The 26,664-nt window shown below is 39.1% G+C and overlaps 2 protein-coding genes across 3 annotated transcripts in view; one reads left to right on the top strand and one right to left on the bottom strand.

The window, feature by feature from the left end:
• The window catches only part of ctu2 (cytosolic thiouridylase subunit 2 homolog (S. pombe)), a 30,662-nt gene extending 18,762 nt beyond the window's left edge, over nucleotides 1–11,900 (top strand). The window contains exons 10-16 of one of the 2 annotated variants that reach the window (XM_086044333.1): nucleotides 1,498–1,589; nucleotides 1,718–1,815; nucleotides 3,609–3,707; nucleotides 5,467–5,560; nucleotides 7,712–7,778; nucleotides 10,441–10,499; nucleotides 10,649–11,900. In XM_086044333.1, coding sequence (XP_085900459.1) covers nucleotides 1,498–1,589; nucleotides 1,718–1,815; nucleotides 3,609–3,707; nucleotides 5,467–5,560; nucleotides 7,712–7,778; nucleotides 10,441–10,499; nucleotides 10,649–10,691 — 552 coding nt within the window. In that variant the 3' untranslated portion in view covers nucleotides 10,692–11,900. The remainder of the gene's footprint in view (nucleotides 1–1,497; nucleotides 1,590–1,717; nucleotides 1,816–3,608; nucleotides 3,708–5,466; nucleotides 5,561–7,711; nucleotides 7,779–10,440; nucleotides 10,500–10,648) is intronic. The other variant, XM_086044334.1, reaches the window with a different exon arrangement.
• A 2,251-nt stretch (nucleotides 11,901–14,151) lies between these two features.
• On the bottom strand, nucleotides 14,152–26,087 carry cyp17a1 (cytochrome P450, family 17, subfamily A, polypeptide 1). Its single transcript, XM_086044332.1, has 8 exons — nucleotides 25,712–26,087; nucleotides 25,460–25,598; nucleotides 24,493–24,728; nucleotides 23,513–23,599; nucleotides 22,011–22,229; nucleotides 17,548–17,717; nucleotides 16,128–16,231; nucleotides 14,152–14,845 (listed from the first exon to the last, which is right to left on the bottom strand). Exons 1-8 carry the CDS (start codon nucleotides 26,024–26,026, stop codon nucleotides 14,592–14,594), a joined length of 1,524 nt encoding a protein of 507 aa, XP_085900458.1. The 5' UTR covers nucleotides 26,027–26,087; the 3' UTR covers nucleotides 14,152–14,591.
• Nucleotides 26,088–26,664: the final 577 nt, after the last annotated feature.

Below are 26,664 nucleotides of genomic sequence, written 5' to 3' on the forward strand. Positions count from 1 at the left end.
CTCGGGCCCTAATAAGAATTTCTACAAAAACAATAGGGACCTCGCAGCTATCGCTGCTCGGACATTAATGATCTATTTAGCAAACAAAATGCTTTGAGCCGCCATCCTTTGGGCTTTTGGAGCGTGTAGCCTTGACCTGAGTTTAAAAATACAATGGACAAAAGAGCACTATATCACTGAACAATGAAAATAAATATTTGCAACGTAACTGCCTGAATATTTATTTTGCCTGGTTAATGGGACTTCTGCTCCTGAAGCTCTGCGCACAACGCCTGCAAATCAGGGCTGTAGGAAGACACTTTCATCTTTACCCAGGACTGTAAGCTGCCGTCGTTTTTGAAAAATCCGATTTTTTTTGTGTGTGTAAGCATTCATATTACATTATAAATGCGACCTTGGTTTATTTCGTGTGTGAGTGAACATAATGTGTCCCTAAAGTGAGATATTTTTTAGAGAAAAAGTAACATGCGCAGAAAAAGAGATGAGATCACTCACGATGTAGTGTTTACAGAAGTAAATGCGGTCCAGCGTATCGGAGCATTTCTACAGTGGATCGATTTGGTAGGATGTAGAAATACAGTATTTGGGGGGAAATGATGTGGCAAAGCTTTTTTTTAAATCTAATTTCATGGAGATGTCGGTATAGATGCCGTCACGTCATGACTGCGTAAAAAAATTAGCCTGTCGCAGCCGAGGCTGAATTACTACTATCACCGTGAATGTCCACTTGCTTCACGTTTCAAGTGGGATTAAATTGGATTAAATTAAAGTAAAATATAAAGTCAATACTGTTATTCAAAACAACTTTGCAGTTTCGATCTCCCAGCTGCCAGCACTAAATCCTCCACCCATGCGTTTTGGCCTCGGATGACATCTATGTCAGATATATGCGACCTGGCCCAGTTCAGACTGCGGTCGCATTGCAAAAAATCTGATACGTATCCAATCTAGGACCACATATGGACCACAAACTGGCCAAAAACTTTGACTTAATAAAAAGACATGATGCACGTTTTTGAGACAAATAGCACACTTCAATCGGACACTTATAATTTATTTTCCCAAGCCACGCAGAGACGCAACATAAGGATGAAAGAAACGAATGCGGCTCCAGAGGCGCAGGTTGCCGACCGCTGATCTATACTGAAGGCTCAGAGTTTATGAGAACACATAGAACTTGTGTTATGAATATTGTAGGGTACATGGTGGTAACAATACTGCAAAACATCATCAAAGTTGTGGCAATAAAAACATGGAGAGAACAAGACCACTACTGACAAAAAACTACAGTTGTTGATCAATGATCAATGAATATACTTATAAGACTCTTTCAGAAGACCCAAGTGTATGGCTTTTATCTCGATATTTTTAAACTCTAGTCTTACTAAATCTCAATTTAGCTCCAAGTACTTTTCGTAACAAAATATTTTAATCTAACTGCATGTGTATCCTCTGTCTGCCCTGATTACTGTATATAATATTGCTTGTGTCCAACAGAGTAAAGAAAAGGCCAGTATCCAGCGTCTGACAGAGAGCTTTGTTAATAAACTGCAAGTTGATTTCCCATCCACGGTCAGCACTATATATAGGTTCGTATCATATTTCTGTTTATCAATGGTCCAATACTTGATGTCAACTCAATCCCTCTAGATTTTGTAATTGCCATAAAAACGGTTTTCACTTATACAACTGATGAAAATCTTGCTGTGTCCTGAAGAACAAGTGAAAAGCTGCAAACTACTTCTAAGAGTTCATCCTCCGCGAACCCTTGCGACAGATGTTTGCTTTGTGTGTGTTCTCTGGATACCGCAGTTGGTGAGTCTTACCATTTTTAAATCATGTCAAAATTCCCAATAGTAGGAAGACTAGGCTTACTCAAGACGAGCCACTAGGGGTTACAAGCCAGTGTATTTCTAGTGCTGGTCCCAAGACGGGGTAAATAAATGGTTAGGGTTGTGTCAGGATGGGCATCTAGCATAAAACATTGCCCAAAACAAATATGCAAATCACTACCATGACCTCCATACTATATCGGTTGGGAACCGGATTAATAATGCCCGCCAACAGTGCTGTTGACCTACAGGGAGCTGGTGGAACTTGGGCTTTAGGTTAAACACAAAGACATATGACGTTTTTGGTATTTCTTGAGCTTGTGAAGAATGCACTCATTTAGCGTCGAGATAGACTGTCTGGGGGAACTCAAGTCGCATATGTCCTTAAAATGGCCAGTGCGTGGCATAAAGCACATTCTCTTCGCTGCTACTCTTTCATGGGAATTTTTAGTTCTTTTTTGAGAGTCAGTTATTTAGGCTCAACTCCTTTGATTTCCCCCCCTCCCCTTCTAATAATTAAAACCAAATAGCGTGTAAAATTAGTTACTAATTAAAAAACATATTGAATATGCATTATGTTGTTCATTCAATTAGAGTGCTACAAAAATAAATTGTAAAATGGAACACACAGAACCATCAAAAAGTTGTAATGTTGTGTATTGTTGAACTAAAAGTAGCAAAGGTTGCTCACTGTGCTGCATGTCTGTGCTGCAACATTTTGGCCACGACTATGGAGTTTTACTTCGCACTGCTGCTGTCATTTTTCACTGCCATTGACAAGGTACCACTGGTATTAGTATTTTAAGACGTGGTGGTCGGATTAAACAAAGATAATGAAGCTAATTCTCATCCATCACCATCTCATTTTCATACTCTGACTCATACAGATAGTATGAAGACTGTTTTGTTGACTTCATTTCGCTTCTCCACAGAATGTTACAGTCCAGCAACAGTAGTTCCCTGTAAATCAGCCAGTTGGAAGATGAGATGCCAAAAGCACTTGATTAGTAATGTTGAATTCAAGCGTTAAACATCGATGCAGAGTAAAGTCGACTCTATATTGTAAAATGCAGATGCAAGTTGAAAGTTTTTTTTTTATTCCCTACCTAATTCTTTACCAGTATCCATAAAAATAGAAAATACAATTCAAAATGAATTTATGATTGGTGCTGAATTCTGTGCCTATCACAGATTGATTATTTTTTTAAAATGTGAGTTCCTCTACCCTTGCAACAAGTAAATTATTCATCTATTTAAAGCAGTGTTTTTCAAACTTTTTTGAGTCAAGGCACAAAAATCCCGCAGCACACCACCAGCTGAAATAGTGAAACAACAAAATAACAATATACGGTAAGTGTTATATTGTTTATATAAGCATTTTTTTTAACATTGAAGAATGACGTTATATTAATAACGTCTTGCATAGGAATTAAATAAACACAAAGAAAAAGTATTTTATAATGTTTCATATTGATACTTGGTGTGAAACATGGGCCTGTTTGGATAAACATGTGTCACTAATTCGCTTGTCTCTAAACAAAGACACTAGCTGGTGCTACCTGCTGGTATGGAAGAGTACTACAATGTAGTAAAGACATTATTACGCTGCCAGGCGCTAGACTGCACAGGCACACAAATTAGATCATTTCCTACAGCACACCTGACAATATATAAGTTTGAAAAACACTGATTTATAGGGTTTTCACTGCAATAATGAATATTTAAAATCGTTTGATCCTAAATTTGGTAACTCATGTAACCTTTACCATTCTTTAGAAAATGCTTCGGCCTTCCAGTCCACTCTAATCTCTGAACGCCTCTCCCAGACCAAATCTGTTGGTGCTAGCAGTGCTTCATTTGCCAGACAAAACACAGGTACTGTACACTATTAATGACTTTTCAGCATTACAGTTAGCCCCTGCTATTCATGGGAATTAGGGACAGGGCCGCCCCACGAATAGCGAAAAAGCGCGTATACCTGTAATTGACGGCTGTTATAAATGCATTACAAAAATATATGTAAAAAAATTCAACGCAAAAATTGTTGGGGAAAAGAACAGTCCAAAAAACAACTAAACAAACATAGTGTATTTAAAAAAAAAAGTTATTTATTAATATTGGGGAAAAAAGTCTGAAACTATGTGAGTCGGCGGGTGCCAAACCGCAAGCAAGTGGGGGGTCCACTGTAGTTGTTTTAAAAAAAAACAAAAAAAACACTGCTCCTCATAATTAATTAGTAACTCATCAACAACACATTTGACCACATTTGAGTGTGAACACAGCTGCGTAAAATTATTTCTACTGCATATTTTAATCAACAATAATTCTGCAGTGCTCATAGAGAAAAGTAGTGTAAAGGATTGTTCCAAGTGACGCGATTCTAAAAAAGTTAAGCACAGGACAAAATGGCCAAAAGACATCGACAGAGGATGGGTAAGAATTACTTTTTTTTTTTTTAATTATCCATCCAACCATTTTCTATCCCCTTTGTCCTTGTCAGTTTCGTGGGTAATTGGAGTCTGTCCCAGCTGACTTACGGTGAGAGACAGGGACACCCTGGACTGGTCACAAGTCAATCTCAGAGAACTTTTACGCAAACAACTATTCAAACGCACATTCACACCTATGGGCAATTTAGTCTTCAATTTAGAACTGTGTTTTTGTGGTGTGGGAGTTCCTGGAGATAAACCCCATACGGGTGTACCAACTTTATTAATATTTTAGATTAGAAAGAGATGAGATTACATCTTCAAAATGGAACAAAAACTAATAATATAGTTATTATTTTGTACGGGTGGAATAGCGAATGCTGTTGATTAACCCATTAAAGCCTGAAGCCCCTCGTAAGACATCTCTCTAAAACCTACGGTCGTCTTTGGCATCACCCTTGAAAACCTGACATTTTCGCCACCTACAAAATAATTAATATCTCAGCCCCTGTAGCAGATAGAAACATAATTCCCCCAAAATTTGAGAGCTTAGACATGTGGCTTTCACACAGGCCCGAGTTTATTCATCTTTACTGTTTCAATCAAAGATGCAAGTGAAGCACTATTTTCAATTTTAAAAAATTGAGTGGTACTTACCATGCTGTTGAGACATTAAAATCGTCATTGTTAACGAACATATATCTTAACCATACATCATGTTTGGATGGTTTCACGGCTTTAAAGTCCGCGAGCGTGTCGTCTATATCACTGCCGTGACTTATATCAGAGCTCCCGCAATCGACTGTGCCTCCATTACTCCTTGAAAAAATTCCGGATATCCTCCGACAACTCATGACACGTCACATGTATATTCTGATCCATTTCATTGGCCAAGAGACTGAGAATTGGATTAAAAAAAGAAAATGACATACGCTCTCCCGGATTTAAAGGGAGAAACACGCAACAGCACTCCCGGCTTTAATGGTAGAAACGTGGTTATGCGCTGCCATCCTTAATGGGTTAACATGTCTCTTCAACAACAGGACATTTGTGTTTTACTACGTTTGAGGTTCAGACTTAGATACTCATTTTGGAGCACCGCAGGAAGTTTGTGAGTGATACATACGGTAAAAGTTTTATGGAATCAGCATTTATTAATTTTTTTTTTTTTTACTGTAATTGCATTGAAATTTCATTGCTTCCAGAATTGAGCGGTCCAAGTACACTTTGTTGCTCGAAAGGCAAAGGAGAATATTGTGATAGAACTGTGGAAGACGGAGGCTGCTGTTCTGGTGTCAGGTACATGTTTCTATCTCTATCAAATGTGGTTTATTTTGCTTACATTCATGTAAAACATGCACTTTGTGTAGAAGAATGTTTCCACTAGGGCTGCTCGATTAAGCGATTTTGAACCGAAACCAAATTTTCTGGATAAAACGATGTTTAAGAAAACGTTCAAATCGGCACGTTAGATTTTTTATTTTTATTTTTGGTGTATCTAAGCCACCGTAGTTTCCACTGCATTTCGGCTTCCTCCCACGAGCGCGCAGTCCGATAACAACAACAACATCCATGGCTACCGGCGATTCTGCTATTCGCTTAGGCAAGTGAGCGTTTAGTTAATAAATCGGGCAAATATAGATCTGTAGTGTCGTGTGTGTGTGCCCTGCATGTACAATACAACCCGTGAGCAAGTTACACAACGTCTGAAAGGCGTCCCTTCTTTTTTCCCTCTACAACGGACCTCTCGTCCAACCGGTGCATTGACAGTGCATTGTATTATTGAGTGACAATTTTGCATTGTCATATCATTGATTTATGTTTAAGTAAGACCAGGGAGAAAGGTGAAAGACTGTCAGCAAGTCATTTTGCCAACCAGCTAGTGATCAGACTGTTTGGTTTACAGACTTGACTGACTACCTTCTCTCATGTTGATGATTTCGTTTCAGATGGTATATGCACTTTCTTCTTTCATTATTGGTTTAATTAAGAACAGATCTGAAATCTATTGTGTAAGTAAAGTGCTGTTAATCCCAATGGATTGTTCTGTATGTATTAAATTAAATTGACTGGCATTTTGAGTTCAAAGAAAGAAAAATTCAGTTTAAATAAAAGACATTCAAATTACTTCATTTTTCATTATTTTTTATTTTACAAAGAAACCGTAATCGCAGAGCTGGGCACTTGACCATTTTTTGCCCGTCCGGCCACGACCCTCCACCCTTGACTTGGGTACCCTTCCGGCCGCGACCCTGCGGCCATATTCATAAACATTGTCGGCCCCCGCCCCATTCGGCCCCCCCGACCCCTCCAAAAAAAAAAAAAGCGTCCGTGATTGACGTCGCTGCGGGAGAGACGCTAACGGCAGAGGCTTTTTAAGGATCATTAGCTGGCTAATTTACTATTCGAACCCGCTGTGGACACGTTTCAAATGCGCCAGTAGTATTTACCGAACTGCGTGCTTCCTTGCATTGCGAGGCCCGGGGTTGGATTGTATAATTATTTGGGTCTAATAATTATAGAAAAGAGTCGTAGAAGAAGGTGTCATAGTCAAGTTACTTATTTATTTTGCGCACTTCCCGGCCTTCAAAATAAAAGCATACCAGCAAACCACTATACACTGCAGGTTTGCTATGGCGTATTTCCGGAGGTAGTGAACGCCAGAAATAGTGCATGAACTCCAACTTGATGTTCTAGCATCTGAATATACTCGTGGACACAAATTGTTTTGAAACAAGTCGGAGGGCGTCGCTTCAGCGACAACAATGCATATCGTGCCTGCTACAACCATAAAGGGATGACTAGACGATGCATTTAATTTTATTGCAAATACGATCTGGAAGATGGCGGCTAAGGGGCAACGTGGGTGAGTAGCTTGTTTACTTTGAGTGATGGGACTTTGCAGCAGCAGCAGCGAGCTGCGTGGCTCATCCGTCTCCGTGTGGGAAACTGTATGTCATCGCAACTTGTGAGACAGCAACGTGCGCTCAAGCGTGTTTGTATTTCCTCATTGTCACATCATTTAACCCGCACCTCCCACCTGCAACTGCAGCATACCATTACAAGAGGGGGCGGAGGGGCAATACCATAATCCCTATAACAGCAGTTGTCGCTCGCGCAGACTCGGGAGTATAAAGAAGCCTAAAAAGAAGCCTTTCACAGAGTAGGCTAAAATGATTTTTTCTCTGCCTCGCGAGCATGTCACACGCATGAGGGCCGATTAGTGGGCTGAACTAAAATCAACTTCCGGCCATGCTTAGTCCAGCTATTTTTTTAATTTGTCACCCAACCACCCCTCCGCCCCAAAAATGGTCCGGTCCAGGGACGGACTGCCCAGCTCTGCGTAATCGTAATCATAAAATCGAGTTTGAGAGAAAATAATCCGGATTTTCTTGTTAGGCAAAATCAAACAGCCCTAGTTCCCACTATCTTGTATCCCGTATGTCATAGAGTTCCAGACACACCTGATATCAGAGGCCTGCTATGTTATAGTTGTCAGTTGACCATCAAAGACATGGTAAGTGACTCTATAGACTTGTCCCTTCAACTGTGCCAATATCAAAACAAGTATGTGAACTCTTTGGAATTTCTTAAATGTCTGCAAAAATTGGTCATTAAATTTTGTCTCATCTTCATCTGTATCACAAGAACTGTCTGCTTAAAGTACCGCCTAGGGATGGGTATTAAGATTTTAACCAGAGATGGGCAACGGAACAGTCTGACGGATGAGAAGTTTTTTTAAAAGGGTCGACGAAGCAAGGATGGAAGTGGGTTTTTGTCCGTCCCTGTAATCGTCCCTAACCGGGTCAAGTACAGACGGTCGCCCATTTCACAGACAACTGACAGAAACATGCCCAGCCTGTCTTGCGTGTCTAATCCACCAATACACTACTTCAGATCAAATGTGAAATATCACGAAGCCCCGCTTGTCTCATGGTTACTCACCGTGTTTGTATGCGGGAGGAAGGATGGAGCCCGGCAGGGGACATTACGAGGATATTTAAGATTGCGTTATAATGCAATACTTTGGAATATAATACAATAATTATTGTGAAATTCCACAATAGTATTGCGTTAAACCTTTGCATTATAACACAATAAGGTTTCAGTTTTTCTTGTGCTATTTTGCAAGAAAAATAATGATTATTTTAGGAGGAGAACGAAAGACTCCTACTTCTGGGTCGTAATTTTAAGTGTACAGCAGAGATTTTTATGCTCTAGACATGACCCAGGCAAGGACATACTTCTAATGCAACGCGATAATGTATGTATGGGGCCTAGGAAAAAGCTTGGATAGGAGTTTTGTTTTGTTAACTGTTAACATGCTGGTAAAATATATGGACTGGTGAAATTGAAAAGGATTAGCACGGACGGGGACGGAGGATGATTATTTTATGAGTCTTTTTTTGGGAGGGAAGCGGGATGGACTGACAAAATGTAAGGACCGAACTGCTTTAAAAGGACGAGGACGGACGGGGTCGGAGGACGATTAGTTTTATGAATAAGGAGGGATGATGACGCAAGGCTGCCCAGGTCGTAGATGGAGGACGGACAGGCAAAAAGGGAAAAGTGCCTATCTCTTATTTTAACCGTACTACTACACTTAACGATACTGCTTATTGATCCGGTGTGTTGACGGTAGGGCTGCCATGATACTAACATTTCAAACTCTATATCGATATCCAATAAAATATTCAATAAATTGATATGATTTTCGATAGCACGGGGGTAAAAAAAATTACAAATACTTTTAAAAGACAAAATACTTTTAGTAAAGTGAACAAGACTGGCTGCTTGGCCGTCCTGTCGCTGCCGCAATGGCCATACTTAGCAGCAGTAAAACGTAGAACTGCAAGCGGTGTTGCTGTGAGGGCTCTCCTGAGGCTGTCTGCTGGGTAGTCTGCGCTGCTTGCAGGGTGCGTACGGTGGACGCTGCGGGCATGCACACCGTAGTTTCGATGCCATGACATGGTATTGTATTCATTCAGATATGGCGTGTAAGGATCGATACTTTTGACATTGCTAGTTTATCGTATTCTTCTTATCAGCAAGTTTATTTGTATAACACACTTCATGTACAAGACAACTCAAAGTGCATTACATAAAACATTAAAACCATTATGGAAAGAAAAAATATTACAACATTAAAGGAATCATAATTAATTGAAATGATTAAAACCAAGCGCCAGTCTAGACAAATGAAAAGATGGCGTGCAAATGTGGATTCATGAGATGCTGCAGTAAACAAAAATGTTTTCAGCCCTGATTTTGAATGAACTGACTCTCTGAGCAGACCTCAGGTATTCAGGGAGTTTGTTCCACAGGTGAGGAGCATAGTGACTAAATGCTGCTTCACTTAACTGGAATAAGAGTTAATCCACCTGTTTTTAGCCATCACTGGGGGCGGCCATTTTTTCACGTTTGTCGACTGAAAATGACATCACAGTTGCTCAGGGCTCAGATAACGACCAATCACAGCTCACCTGTTTTCTGAAACTGAGGCATGATTGGTCGTTATTTGAGCCCTCAGGGCATCTGTGATGTCATTTTGAGTCGACAGAAGTGGCAAAATGGCCGCCCCCTGAGATGGCTAGATTTTGCTGCTAGACTCATATTCCACAAACACAATATTAATCAGAATGCCTTGTTTCAACTAGGGGGCCTGCATAGAACTTATTCTTGAAAAAAATATATATATAGATCATGGTGACCAGCAGCCTTTGTCAATGCAGCCACTGGTTGCTACGGAAACCTTAATCACACGATCAAAAAAATTGATGGCGTCAAAAGGGGGTTGGATTAACCCCGAAAATAACGCGCTAAACTGACACCCCTAGTTTTAACTCATGTTAACCATGGGTGCCAGTAATTCTGGAGGGCACCGTAGATGATCAGACCACATTTTATTAGTAATTTAAGTCAAACGGAAAGAAATTCCAAAGGGTTTGCATACTTTTTCTTGTATGTCTCTGTCTCATATTTATCTTTTGGTGTTATACCTAAATGTTTTGGGTTTGACCATACTGTTTCAATACTTTTGCAAGTGGGTGTATAATATTACTATTAATGTGTATATTTACTGTAATGTGTATATTGACATCCTCCATGGACCTATAGAAACTCCTCTGGCTACAGCAGGAATAACGTTTGCCTTCCTTTCTGCTTCACTTGCCTTCCAGTCTTCAGTAGATTGTCTCCCTCACTACATCCTGTCAGAGGCTCAGATAAGGCAAAGGAGGTAAGCCGTTGATTTATATTTCCTTGTTTCATTCTAATTCGTTCACTACATACAGGAATGAATGAATGGGAAGTGAGACGGCTCATGGCTAAATGGTCTAATGACCTCTTGTGTTAATTTCACTCTAATTAAGCTCTTTTGTTCTTTAGGTCTCGCATGAGGGAGGAGATCAGTGATTTTCTGCTGGATTAGTTTAGATATGAAAGGACACAGATCAGAAGTTGAGTTAAATGATTGTCATTGAGCAGGAACAATGTTTTCTATCTTAAGGAGCAATGTTTGTTTGGTAGTCTATTGCATTGCATTGTCATGCTCTGTCTACTACGCTGACTCACATAACACTCACCATAAACGTTGCACACATACAGTATCCTTGTAAAGCTTCCAGTACACTGGGTGGCTAGGAGGGGTGCAAAACTAAGCATGTATGGTAATAAAAATACACCAACATACAGCAGTTGATAGTCATCACACTCCTGTTTGGACATATTAAAAAAAGGGGGGGGACCTAGATAAGCCATTTCAAAAACTTTTTTCACCACTGTGACCCTAAAACCTCTCGTCCTCAATTAGAAGAATAAAAAGTCACTGAGGGGATGTAAAAATAAACTGAGAAAAGGTGGACACGCGTGTGCACACCCTTTAGGGATGTGGCTGTCAGAATCAATCAATCCCGTTCAAACTCGTGTTAAATGGGAGTCAGCACACAACTAGCACCATTTAAAATGTCCTTGATTAACCCTGAATAAAGTTGAGATGTTCTAGTAGTTTTTTTCCCGGCATGTTTTTGCTTTCTAGCAGAAGTCTGAAGGTTTGAACACTGACTAGCATTTGGAACCGTTCATTATTCTCTCCAGTTTGACAAACAATCCATAACTCTGCCATAGTTGACATTTCCAGACAGTCTTTTCCTTCTTGTGGCATCATGAGCACTGACCTTGACTGAGGCCAGGGAGGCCTGCAGAGCTTCTTTAGATGTTGTCCGGGGTTCCGATGTGACGACCTGGGTGAGGTGTCGCTGTGCTGTTGGGGTCATTTCAGAAGGACGGCCACTCCTGGGAAGGTTCACTGTTGCATGATTTCTCCATTTGTGGATAATGGCTGTCATCGCAGATCACTGGAGTCCTAAAGCTTTAGGAATGGCTTAGTAACCCTTTCCACACAAATGGATGTCAATTACCGTATTTCTCGTCTGTTCTTGAATTTCTTTGGATGGAGATATTTTTGATAACTTTGTTAAGTGATTTTTTAATTGAGCAGGTCTGAGGTAATCAGGCTTGCGAGTGGTCAGTGAAAATTAATTCATGATCAAACAAAGGGGCAATTATGTTTTCACACTGGGCCCGGTTGCTTTGATTTTGATTTTGTTTTTTAAAATAAAATCACTATTTGAAAACTGCATTTTATATTTACTTGGGCTTGTTTTGTCTGATATTGACATTTGTTTGATGATCTTAAACATTTAAGTGGAGATACTGAGGGTGTTCAAACCTCTGCAACCTCATTGTCTCTGTTTATTTTTACTTCCCCTCTGTAAAATATTGTTTTCTCACTTGAAGTTTTATTTAGTTTTAATTAGATTATTTTTAAACAGGTTGATATACACAAATGTTGATATTGTGCACCAAGCACAATATCAACATTTGTGTAAATGTGCCAGTTTTAGCCAAAAAGATCGTTTCCAACTGTAGTCCCTGTGCAAAGTGTCAAATGTGGCATCTGAAAACATAATTACATCAGTTACAGAGCTGGGCATTCGGCCTATGTGATGGACCGGTCCGCCTAGCCACTTATGACAGATGAACATTTTGTAGGCGATTAATTGATAGACGAGTAATTTATTAAAATAGTCGGACTAAGCATATTTATTTTCTCCAGTTGTACGAGGGTGTACGCCAGGGATGTCCAAACTCGGTCCTCAAGGGTCAGTGTCCTGCGTGTTTTCCATTTATCACTGCTGAAACGCACCTGATGATCGTTATCAAGCTTCTTCAGAGATTGCTAATGAGCTGATCATTTAAATCAGGTGTGATGCAGCAAGGAGAGCTCTAAAACAGGCAGGAAAGTGGCCCTTGAGGACCGGAGCTGGACACCCCTGGTGTACGCAGTGCGCACGCTCTGGCAAAAACATTAAGTCAGTTATTTACTATTTCTCCTCTTGAAAATATTTTATTTTTCTTCAGCAGAAACAGGATTTCGGTCACAATGGCGAAACATTCTGAAATGATTGATCCTGCAAATTAAAAAAATCCAACAAAAACCTTGTGTAAACTATATATCCATTTCACACGTTCTGGATCTGCATGGTAATTTATGCCACACCAATTTGAAATACTTGACAATATTTCAATTCATTGTATCAATTATTGTCAAATTAAGTTTTAAAATGATGTTACTCATGCTGTATGTTTGCTGCGATTGTATTATTACGTTTAATATTGTTCCCCCATCGCTATAAATAATTTTAAGACTTTCTTTTCATGTTGGTAACACCTCTAGTATAAAAGTAGTTTTTACAGGCAAAATCCTAAACTGAAAAAGTCTGTAGACATTCACTGTCTGCAATATGTGTTTGAATAATCAATGTAATCAAGTCAATTTGGCAACAAAACACACGCAGTCATGTTTCCATACTTCTGCTCACATAAAAATTGGTACAGTCCAAATGTGCTGTCTACTTGTTTTCTTTATTAATTGCCTGGAAATATTCCAAAATGATTCCTTAAAAGGGGGTTACAGGGTGAAGGACAGAATAAGGAACGAGAAGGAGCTTTGTGTTCCTGTTTGTGGTGGAGTCAAACTATGGAACAATTTGAATGTGGGGTGGGAAACTATGTCCAAGAAGTCCAAAGAGTTGGTTTTAAATTAATACAGTTAAGGTGTAATAACAGTGTTCATCACTAGATGGCAGACATTGCTCACCATTGCCTCCAAGTCCAATCCCAAGAACGTGCATCAGAAACGAAGAGAGCACCTCTTCTTTTTGGTCCGGATTCGAGACAGACAGTAGCTGCGTACCGGGGCACTGGCCGGGAGTCTAAACCCATGCTACCTGCACAAAAAGCGCAGCACCACTACACAACCTGAGCTCTGCTTAGCTAGAGCGGATTTTAATTTAATCTTATCCAAAACCATGTGTATAATAAGTAGGGCTGCATGATTTTTTTTTTTCAGTTTTGACAAAAATATTGTCACCATGATAATGGCATGTGCAATATGTGTAAAGACGGGCAATAAGTTTCATATGAAATTGTATGCTTTTATCTGACTTTTAAATGTGTATCGCCATCTAATAGATATCAACAGTTTCTTGGGGTACGACTATCACTAAATAACTAAAAAATATGAATATTTAAAAAATTGTAACTTACTACAATTCGCTACGAATACACTGAGTCTGCTTATTTTGCTGCATGAAAATTAGACAATGAAAATGTCTTTTTTTAGGTACAGTTTCAATATTGCAATAATACCTATATCGCCATATTCAACACCCATATCTCATCACGTTTTTTCCAATATCGTGCAGCCCTAATAGGTGAATTCAGTTTGTAGTTCCTTATTCCTATTCAAAATGGTAAACTTTTGAGAACTCACTGAAATGGAGAGAGTACACATTAATTTTGTTTAAACTCAGGAGAGAAAACAAGTGTTGTTGTATTGTTATAGTTTTATTACATATTTATTTTCCTGTTCAAGGTTTCAGGAATTTAGCTGGAGACTGTCCCATGTAACTTTGGGCGAAAGGCAGACTAATACACACTGGACAGGTCAACAGTCAATCACAAGGCACATAAAGAGAAAACTATTCACATCCATGTTCAGAATTCACCAAGAGTGAGTCAAACCCACACTGCCTGATTGAACCATTTTACAGCCAGTGACTACCGTTAAAGTGACCCAGTGTAATTATTTTATCCACTAATTGCTGGGCCTGATAACTTTAAAGGGAATATCACTCTTGCCATGCTTCTGAAAGTTACATTTTGGTTTGTAACATGCATCCATATTTGGTGAGTTGGGCTGCTCTGGGTGTCTTAGCACAGTTAACACACAGACACAAAGCTAGCAGTCCTGGCTCTTGTGTGCCTTTCAATTTGATCTGGGTGTGACAGTGACATTGTACTTGGCTGGTTGAAGGACCACCCCAAACTTGCCCTCCAACAAGGGAGGAGGTTGACCTGGTGGGGTAGAGAATGTGAAGCGCTGAAGAATCCAGGACAGGAAGATAAAAAGTTCCATCTTAGCTAAGGCTTCGCCAAGACACACTCTGACCCCGGCACCAAACGGCATGTAGCTAGATGATGGATTGATTAGACCTGTGCCTTCACTGTTCAAAAATCGACCTGCAGTGGGGGGGGAAAGAAGATGAAATGACAGGTCAAATATGGAGTTTTTGTACCAATCACCAATGGTTCATGTGTTAAATTACAGTATTATCTCTGTCAAGTGCTACTGCAAAGTTCAGAGGTATTTAGTTGGCCAAAGTCACTGTGATTTACCACAAATAAACGACAAGGACTGTTTTGAGTGTAACTCGACAACTTGACACAGTGAAATGGCGAGAGGTTGCATTTCCAGCTGTTACAATAAGTTGTTCTGAAGACTATTGAGGGAAATCAACCAAAGAAGAAACTCAGCATTTTCCAGCATGAAAGAATTGCACAAGCCATATGATGCCTTAGATGCTACAAGAGGTGACTCATGGCATATTAGCAGGATCCGGGAGACCAAAGATCAAATCATTTTCACAATTGTAAGCTATGTTTTTATTTTTTTAGAAAATGCTTCATTTTAGGTACGTTTTTTAATTAGTTTTACTATTATATATATTTTTTATATACGAGGTATTTGTCGAGTGTGAGGAATATCGTGTAGTAAAATTGCAAAAAATGCCATTCAAAAAATATATTTAAGATCCTGTAAAGTGAAAAACAGTCTTATACATTTGACAGACTATGGAGAAGTGTTAACAAGACTGCCAAATTTGAATAGAAAAACAAAAATCGGCCAAGTATCAGAAATCAGGCTTCAAAATGGTGAAAAACTGAGACTTTCATCTCTCGGTTGCCGTGGGCTGTCCATAGAATAGGCCCATCGACTCTTGCCTGTCAGTAATCTCACAATAGTTACGTGCTCAAATGTCTAAGCAACACATAGACATACAGTACAGGATGTCTGAAGTGAGCTGCAGTTTGAATAATGTGTGTCACTGGTGACGTGACACAATCACAGTTCACCTGTTTCCTGAAGCTGAGCCATGATTGGTTGTGAGTTGAGCCCTAAGCAACTGTGATGTCATTTTCAGTCGACGGCAAATGACAAAATGGCCGCCCACGGAGATGGATAAAAACATTTGGGTTTTGTTTATTTACTCTTATTCCATAAACACAACTGGAATCTAAATCCCATGTTCCTAATAGTGGGCCTACATAGAACATATTCTTTAAAAAAATATGCTTGGGTTGACTCACTTTAAGTCTGTAACTGTGATAGAAAGAGGATTTGCGCAAGGCGTCTTGGAGCAAGGGTACATATAAAACATACAGGATGCCGGCCCTCGAGGACCGGAGTTGCTCACTCCTTGTGTACATCGTAACTATTCCTGGAACTAAGTTTGTTTCTCACCTGGGTCAAAAAGCTCGGGGTGTTTCCATTCTTTCTCATCATAGTGCAGTGACCACAGGTTGACTATGACTCTGGTCCCTTTTCGCACTTTGAAATTTCCAAGGCTAGAAAAAAACATGCAGTTAAAATACAAACTGAAAGAGGGGGGAAAAAAAACCACATCTTTCAATGACTTCACCGAGCTGCCTAAATTTGATGTCACTCGACAATGGTGACCCCCATGGAGACACATGATCACACAGGATATCTGCCTCTGAGGACTTGTTTCGAGATTAGTGGTAGAACAGATCTATTATATGTGTGGTGGTCTGTGTTGAGATTATCGGACCATATTTAAAAAAAAAAAAGGATGCCTCTATACAAATCAGCCGTTTGGGAACATTTCAGCTTCCGATTTGAGTATGGCGATGGAGTGCGAGCGGTGGAGCGAACAAGAACTTGTGTGTCGGCGTTGTTCAACCTTTGTGCGGTCCATTGCAGGTAACACTTCAAACATGCTAACACATGTAAGACGGCATCACAGTTACGGTTACCGGTGGTAGAAAAAAGAAACCCACTCAACACCAACAACTTATCCACGCTACTTTTAAGCAGCCTGGAGAAGTGAAAGCAGAGAGAGCCAACGATAGTAGTAATTATTGAAGCAAATTGGCATATAAATAGCAAAATCTATGCGCCCATATGCTTTAGTCTAGGAGCCGGGCTTCAAACGTTTATTAAACATGCCGGAGCCCCGTTACAATGTTCCATCCTGGGCGCATATTAGCAAGACTGTGGTCCCTGTCATATACAATCACACAAGGGCCGTGAGCTGTCCTTTGCTGCTCTTATAATGAAGTTAAAGTTACTAGTTGGCAAGTGCTACCTGACTTTATCTGCAACCTCATTCGATACATACAAGAAAGGGTGTTTTCCGGTGGTTAATCTTTTTGTCATTATCATTATGATTATTTATGAACAACCCTAATGCGCAGGTTTTTATTCTATTTTGTGCTTTTATAACAGGGAATGTTTTTGCTTTATATCAAATTGAATTGTAGCTTGCTCTCTGTTAAAACTAAATTAAAAAAGCAACAACCTTGTCTTATGCATTTCAGACTTATTGCTGTACCAAACACATACCAAACCATGACCCCCCCATACCAGAGGTGGGTAATCCAGGTCCAGAAAGTAAAAACCCTTCCACAGTTTGGCTTTAGCCACAGGTGTTTCTACTCAACCAGCAGGTAAGAGAGCTCAGTTGATAAGAAGCACCTGTGGCTTAAGACGAACTGTGGCAGGGTTCTTACTTTCTGGACCTGGATTACCCACCTCTGCCTCATACCAAGGTACGCACTGAACCGTGACTTTTGTGAACCGTTACATCCCTAGTATTTATTTATTTATTTATTTTCAATTCATAAGCACAGTGGGACTGTACCTTGTGTCCTGTCGGGCCACATGAGGGATGAGGAGAGGGGAAACTGGGCGGATCCTCAGCACCTCCCTGATGGTTGCCTCCAGGTAGGGCAGACTGCCTCTGTCACTGAGGAGGGGGCTGCGTTCTCTCCCTAATTTGCTGTCTATCTCCTCCTGGATACGTTTCTGCACCTGAACACACAGACTATGGCTAACTTCAAGGAAACATGTCACTGACCTGATGCATTCCCTTAGTGAACCTTCAACTTAATAAGATGTCATCGTCAGAATACAACAGAAGACGTTAACTAGCCGAAAAATACAATTTAACAAGGCGACACACACCCTATATGGGCCATTCTACTGAATTGGTTCAAATTCAGAGTTGGAAAATGTGTGAAATTTGTATTTTGTTTCAGAAAAACCTTTATTGTATTCATGTTGCACCATATCAAAGGGGCACAAATATAGTAAAAATACAGTAAATTTTCAAATAGTATTTTCTAGCTTTTCCCAAATATCTTGCCTGTCCCTAAAATGTGTCACTACCGAAACACACAATTACTGAAGAATAAAAATAATTCTACTAGCCAATTCATATTTTTTTCCATTCCCCCCTCTACAGAGTATTTTTATAAATTAATATATATGGTTTTGACATCAAAATCAGTCTAAATGAATTTTTAACAGAATTTAATATTAGTTTTTCCCAAATAAATCAAAATGTATATGCTATTTTGCATTGTAAAGTGTAGAAAGTTGATCATATTGACTTCAAAAGTCATCATTAATTAAAACAAACATACCCTTAAACAATCATTATCAAAAATTGTTGGTTGATAATACAATATTTTTTATTTTTGTTAAAACATCCGTTTTTTCAGTAGTGACTGCAAAATTTCAGATGTGCCCATATTGTTGCTGCTTTTGCAGTAATACTTTGTGTGAGGGTAGCATTGTAATCACTGAACTACTTTTGCTATATTTTAACTTTTAACGTGTATTATAACTAATGAAACATGATTTTTTCCATTTTCTAATGCTTTGTGCTGTACTCAGGGTTGTGGGGGGTTGGAGTTGATCGCAGCTGACCTAGGGCAAAAGCAGAGCACACGCTGGACCGGTTTGTGGTCGCTGCACCTGTCCATCACAGGGCTCTTCATCATTGAAAAACTGTGGTTTCACCTTCCAAATTTAATTGGAATGACAAATATTTTTGTAACATACATTTCCCTGTATGTATGTTCCCTCTCTCTCTGTTTTTTGAGAGACATCTAATGGTCTTGTCTTTTGATCCATGCTCTTCTGACTTTTCTTTGCTCTCTTCTGGATACTTCATTGGTATACTTCAGCTTTCCTTCTCCCTTCCATCTCTTATTTCTCTCGCTTTCCTTTATTAAATATTCTTTGGATTTCACTGGGTCATTCTAACCCTTCGACTGTACTCTGTCTCTGCTGGGCTTTTTGGCATTTTGGTGTTTTTCCCTTCAAATTAAGATAAAATATTAAATAGAATATTGTTAAAATCAGAAAGATATATGTATGACATATGCATCTATGTATTATATTATTTAAAACTTACTTTATTCAAAAAGAAACCTCATATTGTCACTACCGAAACCATTATGTCACTACCGAAACCTTTCTGTATGTTTCGGTAGTGACTGTTTCAGTTAGATTTTTCCTTTCAAATTAAGATAAAATATGGAATACAATATAGTTAAAATCAGAAAGATCTATGTATGACATATGTATCTATGTATTATATTATTTAAAACATACTTTTTCAAAAAGAAACATCATATTGTCACTACCGAAACCATTATGTCACTACCGAAATGTTTCGGTAGTGATCGTTTCGGTAGTGACGTTTTGTGATAGTTGTTAACAATACTCAACAATGCAAGGCACAACGTGGCTACCACAGACAGTTTTGAGCATGTGTACAGAGATAGAAAACAGTACATTTAGCATTCAAATAAAAAGTTCTCATTTTATTGCCGAAATGAGGTGTTCGGTAGTGACGGTCCTAAAAACCACATGCTGATTGTCAGACTTTGGAGGGCACATAACTTAATAATGCTGTCAACTAATTACTCGCCATGTGGCCAGTGATGAACATGAAGGTATTGTCTCTTACTGGTGACATTTCTGGGGATGTGGCTAAAACCAAGCCCTGCCTACAGACAAATACTCTTTGCGTTTCGGTAGTGACATGAAAAGTTGGGACAGGTTTTTTTTTACATAAAAACTTCTAATTTGAAAAAAATCTACAAAATCAATGTAAATCTTTCACAATACTTTTAAAAGCAACCAAAATGTTCTAGTAAAGTAAAGTATTTTTTATATTGGCAAAAATCTACATTTGTTTTTCATGAATTGAAATTCAGGAGTTAGAGATTGGGACAGCCACCTCCCAATAGGAAGTGACATAGAAAAGATAAATTTTTATACATTCAGTTTAATAGTATCTCAATTAATGCCTTGTGGTAAAATAGATCAGAAAAATATGACTAAATATGCAAGGTCTGGACACTTCATTGTTTTTTAAAATTTGATTTTCATTGTGGGACAGCAATTTCAACCAATTCGGTAGAATGGCTCATATATGTGTAAAGTTTGAAGAAAATAAAAGCAAGATATGTCTTTTAGTTTGCAGAAATATTCAATAACAATATAAAAAGTAATATGGAGCCCAAACTAAAAAGTGAAAATCTCAGTGGAGACATTGCAGATGCTTTCACAATCAAATTGGATTTGGTCAAGTGCTTTAGCATTTTTCGAGCAGTTGAGAAAAATAAACTTATAACTCTGGCAATAAATTTACAAACACCAACTGTCAAACTAATTTAAAAATCTAACAAAAACTCAACAACCAAAGAAAATGTTCTCGAATGTCAGTTTATATGAGCATTTAAACTCATTCAGTACCAGACTTTTTCAGACCCATTGTGAAAAGACATATAAATATGTCTCTGGGATAGAATGAGTTAAAGGGGAAGTCAACCCAAACATATTTGTTTTTCAAGAATATGTTCCCAGCAGGCCCACTAGTTGAAATACTCCATTCTGATTACGGTAATATTCTGTTTGTCGAATATAAACGTTAAACAGCAAAATGCACCCACTTTTAGCCATCTAAGTTGGCGGCCATTTTGTCAATTCTGTCGACTGAAGTTGACATTGAAGTTGCTCAGGGCTCAGATAATGACCAATCACGACTCACCTGTTTTCTGAAGCTGAGCCATGTCCAACTTCAATGTTATCTTCAGTCGACAGAAGTGCCAAAATGGCCGCCTCCTGAGTTTAAAAACAGGTGGATTTCTCATATTCCACAAACGCAATATTAATCAGGATGCCGTGTTTAGTCTAGTGGGCCTGCATAGAACATATGGACTATATGCACGGAGTGGTGTGACGTATTTCCGGTAAAATCTCCTAGGGCAACGCAACTTCTGGTCATGCGGAGCGCCATTGTCTTGAAGCAGTTTTACTTCAGAGAATTTCTGTCAATTGTCAACGTTTTGGGGTACTTTTCTGGATTATTTTTATGTGTGTGGTTGCACGTATTCGTGAGGAAGAGGCGAGAGGACAGTACATCAAGATATCACTGCTGTGTGCCTACTGCCTACCCAGATACTGTATATACCTGTAGACTCTACATGGTGTTACTCCGCTTTGATGAGCAGCGCCTGCTGATGTAATAATGCAGCCGTCAACCACACAAGGGCGCTGTTTGTTTAACTATAACTCCCATAGCCTTAGTTTGACAGATCTCAAGCTTTTGGTGTGTTATTGTTACTCTGTGTGCATAGATTAACTATGTCCCTGGCTTTTCAACTTTATCTGTGTCCCAGCAGCAGCATTGATATTTGAAAATACACAATGGGCAATAAAAAAAAGTTTTAAAGTAGAGGAAGCATTATATCTGTTTCAAAATGTTGACAGGGCTGTGTCTACGGATGATTGAGACACCGAGTCCGAGAAAGAGCAGCCTCACTCTGGTGAAGAGGAGCTACAGCGACAGCATGCTCTGCTATAGAGTCTACTTGCCCCGGAACCTTCGGTGCCATATGACATCGAACGCGGAAGTGCTGCATGCATATAGTCCATTCTGGAAAAAAATATGTTTGGGTTGACTTCCTCTTTAAAGAATGGTTTAACTCAAGGGTGTCAAACTCCAGTCCTCGGGGGCCGCCCTACAGCATGTCTTAGAGGTTTCCTCGTCCAACACACCTGATTCAAACGATCGGGATCAAGGTCAGGCTCTTGCAGAACTTGCTGATGAGCTAATCATTTGAAACAGGTGTGTTGCAGCAGGAAGAGATGGAAAACAGGCAGGATAGCGGCCCTCGAGGACTTGAGTTCGACACCCCTGTAACTAAATCCAAATCCTCCTCATCATCATATGAAGATGGCATTTACGTCCATGATAAGTTGATGCTTCAACTAAACATAGATCATCTATCTATTCACAAGCATTACCTCAGGGTGATAGATAAGGTAGATGATGGCCCATCTGAGGACAGTGATTGTGGTTTCCACCCCGGCTCCAAAGATGTCCCCCACAGTCATAAGGATGTGGTCATCACTGAGGCCCAAATCCTCCGAACTCATCTCTGCCGTGTTGTTGTTCTCTGCATTGTGTTTCGCTCTGAGCAGAGCATCTATCAGGTCTCTCTGCAAATTGTCATTGTACTGTTCCTGGGGTCAACATACACAGCATACACCATTAGTGCTGACAATACACCATTAGTGCTGACAATTTCTCCATTACTCTAATAGCTTTGTTCGCCTGTCAAACATATTTAGACCTCATTAAAGGCTCTTAAAGAGGAAGGCAACCCCCCCAAAAATATTTGCAGTAATATGCTCTAGGCCAGTGGCCCCCAACCTTGCCCCAAATGCCCCCCCCCGAGATGGCTAAAAAGGTGCTGCTCAACTCATATTCCACAAACCTAATGTTAATAAGAATGCTGTGTTTTAATTAGTGGGCCTGCTGGGAACATATTCTTAAAAAAAATTGTTTTGGTTACTATCCCCTATAAAAAAAAAAAAATGTCATGTATTACAAAATAAAGCAAAGATTACAATTTTCAAACTAAGCTCCCACAAAATAAATAGGTGAAAACCTTTGTTGTAAAACAAGTACTTAAAAGGGAAGTCAACCCACACATATTTTTTTCAAGAATATGTTGTGTGCAGGCCCACTAGTTGAAACAAGGCATTCTGATAAATATTATATATTCTGATATATATTATTTCAGTCGACAGAAGTGACAAAATGCCGGCCCTCAGAAATGGCTAAAACGGATGGATTAACTCTTATTCCACAAACACAATATTTATCAGAATGCCTTGTTTCAACTAGTGGGCCTGCATAGAATATATTCTAAAAAAAATGGGTTGGGTTGACTTCCGCTTTAAGAACAAAGTATTGTAAAACAGTCAAATATATGACCTGTAATTCCTACTTTTATTGTTGTTGGAGTTAAGGGTGCAAAAAACTTATTTAAGTAATTTTATTTATTATATATTATATATATTTTTTGATTAATCAGATGATTAATCTGTAATCAGAATTTAACTCATCCAAATAACGGAATAAGAACAAGTTAAAAAAATAATCCATATTGGTCGGGGCCTTGCTTTTATCATATTATTAGCAATTCATGATATTCATTTATGTGAAGACAATGACAATGCTAGTGATTTCGCATGATAATTAGGAAACATAAAAAAAAATCAGTATACAACATTTTATTTCTAAAAATATCTGCCAGTGTTTTATTTTCAAATGATCATTACTGCAACATTCCCAGGAAATTACAATCGTCCCATCACCGGTGAGCTATTTTTAGAACCGGCCCACAGGCTTCCCATGTGGTGCTTGGGGGGGGTCACCACGTTGGTGACCCCTGCTGTTGTACATCTTATATAAAACCCATGTTAAATACAGTTCAGACATGATAAGACATCTCCCGTACCTTGTGTTCTTCATATTTCTTCCGTAGAAGTTTGTCCCGGATTGAAACACATTGTTTCAGGAGACGCAGGTCTGCATTAGGAAAAACCTGCAAAATCAAATGGTTGTTTTAAAAACATGACTACAGTATATGTTATCTATGTAAATGTTTTCATTCCACATTTTAATAACACACTTGTTTGAACTCTGTTAGTCATTCATTCATTTGCTCTGCTTATCCTGTTCAGGGACACAGCTGAGCTGCGGCTTATCTCAGCTGGGGTACTCTGGACTGGTTGACAGTCATGTAGCCACATTCCGAAAAACAACCGTTCACATTCACACCAATGGGCAGATTAATTACACTAAAGACTGAACAATTGGACATGTACATTTTAAAGGTTTAAAGATGGTAAAATTAGGTTCACCTGGAAAGGTTGTAAAACATTTTAGGTGCATTGTGCAATTTCACACCCAAGTCGATTACCCATTACTTTGGTTAGTAGTGGAAGTCAGTGTAAAAATGTCACTGAAGTTCTTGTCAAGCAAGAAGGCAAATGCTTTGTCAATGGCTTTTTTTTTTCATGTGTTAGCTGTAATAAATGAATTTCAGCTGTGTTCTTTCATTTAGTTTAGTATGTATGCACAAATGTAAACATGTTTTTTTTGCAATCCAAAATACGACAAAGATAAATATTTCCAAACAGGTTTTGATATGACAAACGTCTAATGTAGCTAAATTGACAAAAAAATAAAAAATATATTGAAAAAAAAAAAAAACGTTATATTTTTGTAGCGGAGCATATACGTCCCAATCGGGATTGTATGTCATAATAGGAGATTAGTTGCCCGCCTCGAACAGACGTAGGCGAGTCAGTGTTTGAGCAAAACATGATTTGTAGTTAATCGGAGGCACTTGGAATGGTGGCATGTGTGCATTTCTCACAATCTTTTCAACCGATGTACACCTCATACATTATAACTCATGTTATGTTTGCTGACCTGTAACCACGGGAAAATATCCACCAGGCTGTCTTTGGCGACAGTGTCTACAATACCCTGGCTGTAACCAAGTATGGCCTCCAACTCAGGATCTCCTATTGGGTATGTGGAGTTGAAACACAGTGAACAGATCACATTGGTGACAACCCGCGTCAGGTCAAGAGAAAAGTCCACAGAAGCCTCAGCAGCAGCTTTCTCGAACATGATGGAGCAAAGAGACTCTGCCTGTGTGCAGACTGAAGAGGAGAACAAAGCATACAGTCATCTTTAGTTCAAGGCAACATTTCATAGAGCTGCTTTATTATTTACATGAGAAAAATTACCATTAACTTGTGCGACTTTCGGTTGCACATGATTCAAATGTGGTAAACCGACGTAATTTACAACTCTTTCCCTTGATAATATTCCAATTTTATATTGTATGTTTGGTTTAACACATTTTAATGAAGTGCAACCGAATTAAGTAAATCCAAAGGATCCAGAGATTTTTTTTCAGTGTACTCAAAGTCGATTGTTTGCTAAATAAAATATACAGAGCCACGTTTGCTCCATCTTTGGTAGTGTCTGTTAAAAAATACAACTCAAATAGACCACCCACAACATGTACACTTCCACAATAATGAGAACCATACCAAAAACATTAAATAAATGAATATATTGGGCAATTTGGTGTTAGCATACAGTATACAATGTATTACTGAGCATAAGCAGACTGAAAGACGGTTAAAGATGGAGACCAACTCCGCATTTACTTTGTTCTCAATTTGGGATGATTTAATAGGTGTCTCAATATTTTGTCCCCATGGTGGATGTACATGTTAGTCTGGACAGTTTTTAATTGCAGATACAATACAAGTTTAAGTGCTGTATGGCACGATTTTTACAATTTAAATAACACAAAGATAAAAAAAGTAAAAGAGCCTGAACCTACAGTAAATATATATTCAGCATATAAAACACTACTCACTGATCTTCTCAATTGAGGCAGACCCTTGTCCAAACATGTGGAGAGCTCCATGGACAAGTTTCCTGTGGAACTTCCAGGTGGCACTGTAGTCTCCAAACGCGATGTCTTTCCCATCTCTGGTCAGCACATCTGTGGTTACCTTAATTCCCCGGAGAGGAACACCAGATAATGAGTGCAAGGAAAGGCTGGCACTGAACTCAAGCTACTTTTTCAAAGGGCGTCATGAACAGAAAGAAGACAAAGTGCACCCACTGTTCTTGGTCTCCCTCCAAATATCTTGCCCTTCTTCAGCAGCACTTCTTTGGCATGTGAGTACTGGTTGACAATGATGACTCTATGTGAGCCCATCCTCAGTGAATACGTCTGACCATATTTCTCTTGAAGTTTCTTGAAAAGCACGTGAGGCGGATGCACACTTCGTAGACTCAGCAGACTGCCGATGAAAGGGAACGATGGGAGGCACGGGAGCTCTTGGAGGCCATGTATTGACTTTCTTAATCTTAACTTGGTAGCTAAAATACTCAGGCCAATGACAAAACACACATACAGACACAGATCCCAATCCATTTTTGGAGTATGAGAAATACTCAGCAGAAGTGGCTTTGCTGGAGAGAGGCCCTGAGATGCCGCAGAACACCTTTTTAAGCAGCTCCTTCAATGTCACATCCTTGAAATGGCGCCAATTGAAACAAAATCAAACTGCACTGGAGATATGGAGCAATAAAACAAAACAATTTTGTACCTCATATGTAAAGTTCATAAAACGATCATTTGAAAAAACGTTACATCATGTATAAAATCAATATGATATAGGTAGGAAGGTGGAATAATGGTCAGTACGTCTACTTTACAGTTGATGAGTTCCACCCATGCTTGCGGGGGGTTACCTCCAGATATTTGGCTTTCTCCCACATTACAAAAGCATGCATCTTCATTTAATTGAGGACTGTAAATTAGGGGTGTCAAACTCATTTCTGTCACCGGCCACCCCGTAGTTACGGTTTCCTTCACTGGGCCGTTAATAACTGTGAAACCAAATGTTTAACCTGCCCAGCACATTACGTAATACATTACTGAATAATTCATTTTCTGATCAAAAGTCAAGGAAAATAGTTAAGTTAATTACATTTTTATGTATTTATTTATTTTTAATAGTTTAGAAACATTGATGGAAGCCCGTCTAAAATTAGAGGTGAACCGGCATA

The sequence above is a fragment of the Filicampus tigris genome, chromosome 11 (assembly GCF_054856515.1).
Source record: "Filicampus tigris isolate MCC_2025a chromosome 11, RoL_Ftig_1.0, whole genome shotgun sequence".
NCBI lineage: Eukaryota > Metazoa > Chordata > Actinopteri > Syngnathiformes > Syngnathidae > Filicampus > Filicampus tigris.

Bases quoted from the DNA above. Each gene is read 5' to 3' on its own strand.
- cyp17a1 (XM_086044332.1), bottom strand. From the start codon at position 26,026: ATGGATTGGGATCTGTGTCTGTATGTGTGTTTTGTCATTGGCCTGAGT. The intron at 24,729-25,459 runs GTGAGTAGTGTT...TCTCCTCTTCAG, and splicing joins TGCCTCAATTGAGAAGATCA to TCTGCACACAGGCAGAGTCT. The intron at 16,232-17,547 runs GTACAGTCCCAC...GTTTTTTTCTAG, and splicing joins GTGGCCCGACAGGACACAAG to CCTTGGAAATTTCAAAGTGC.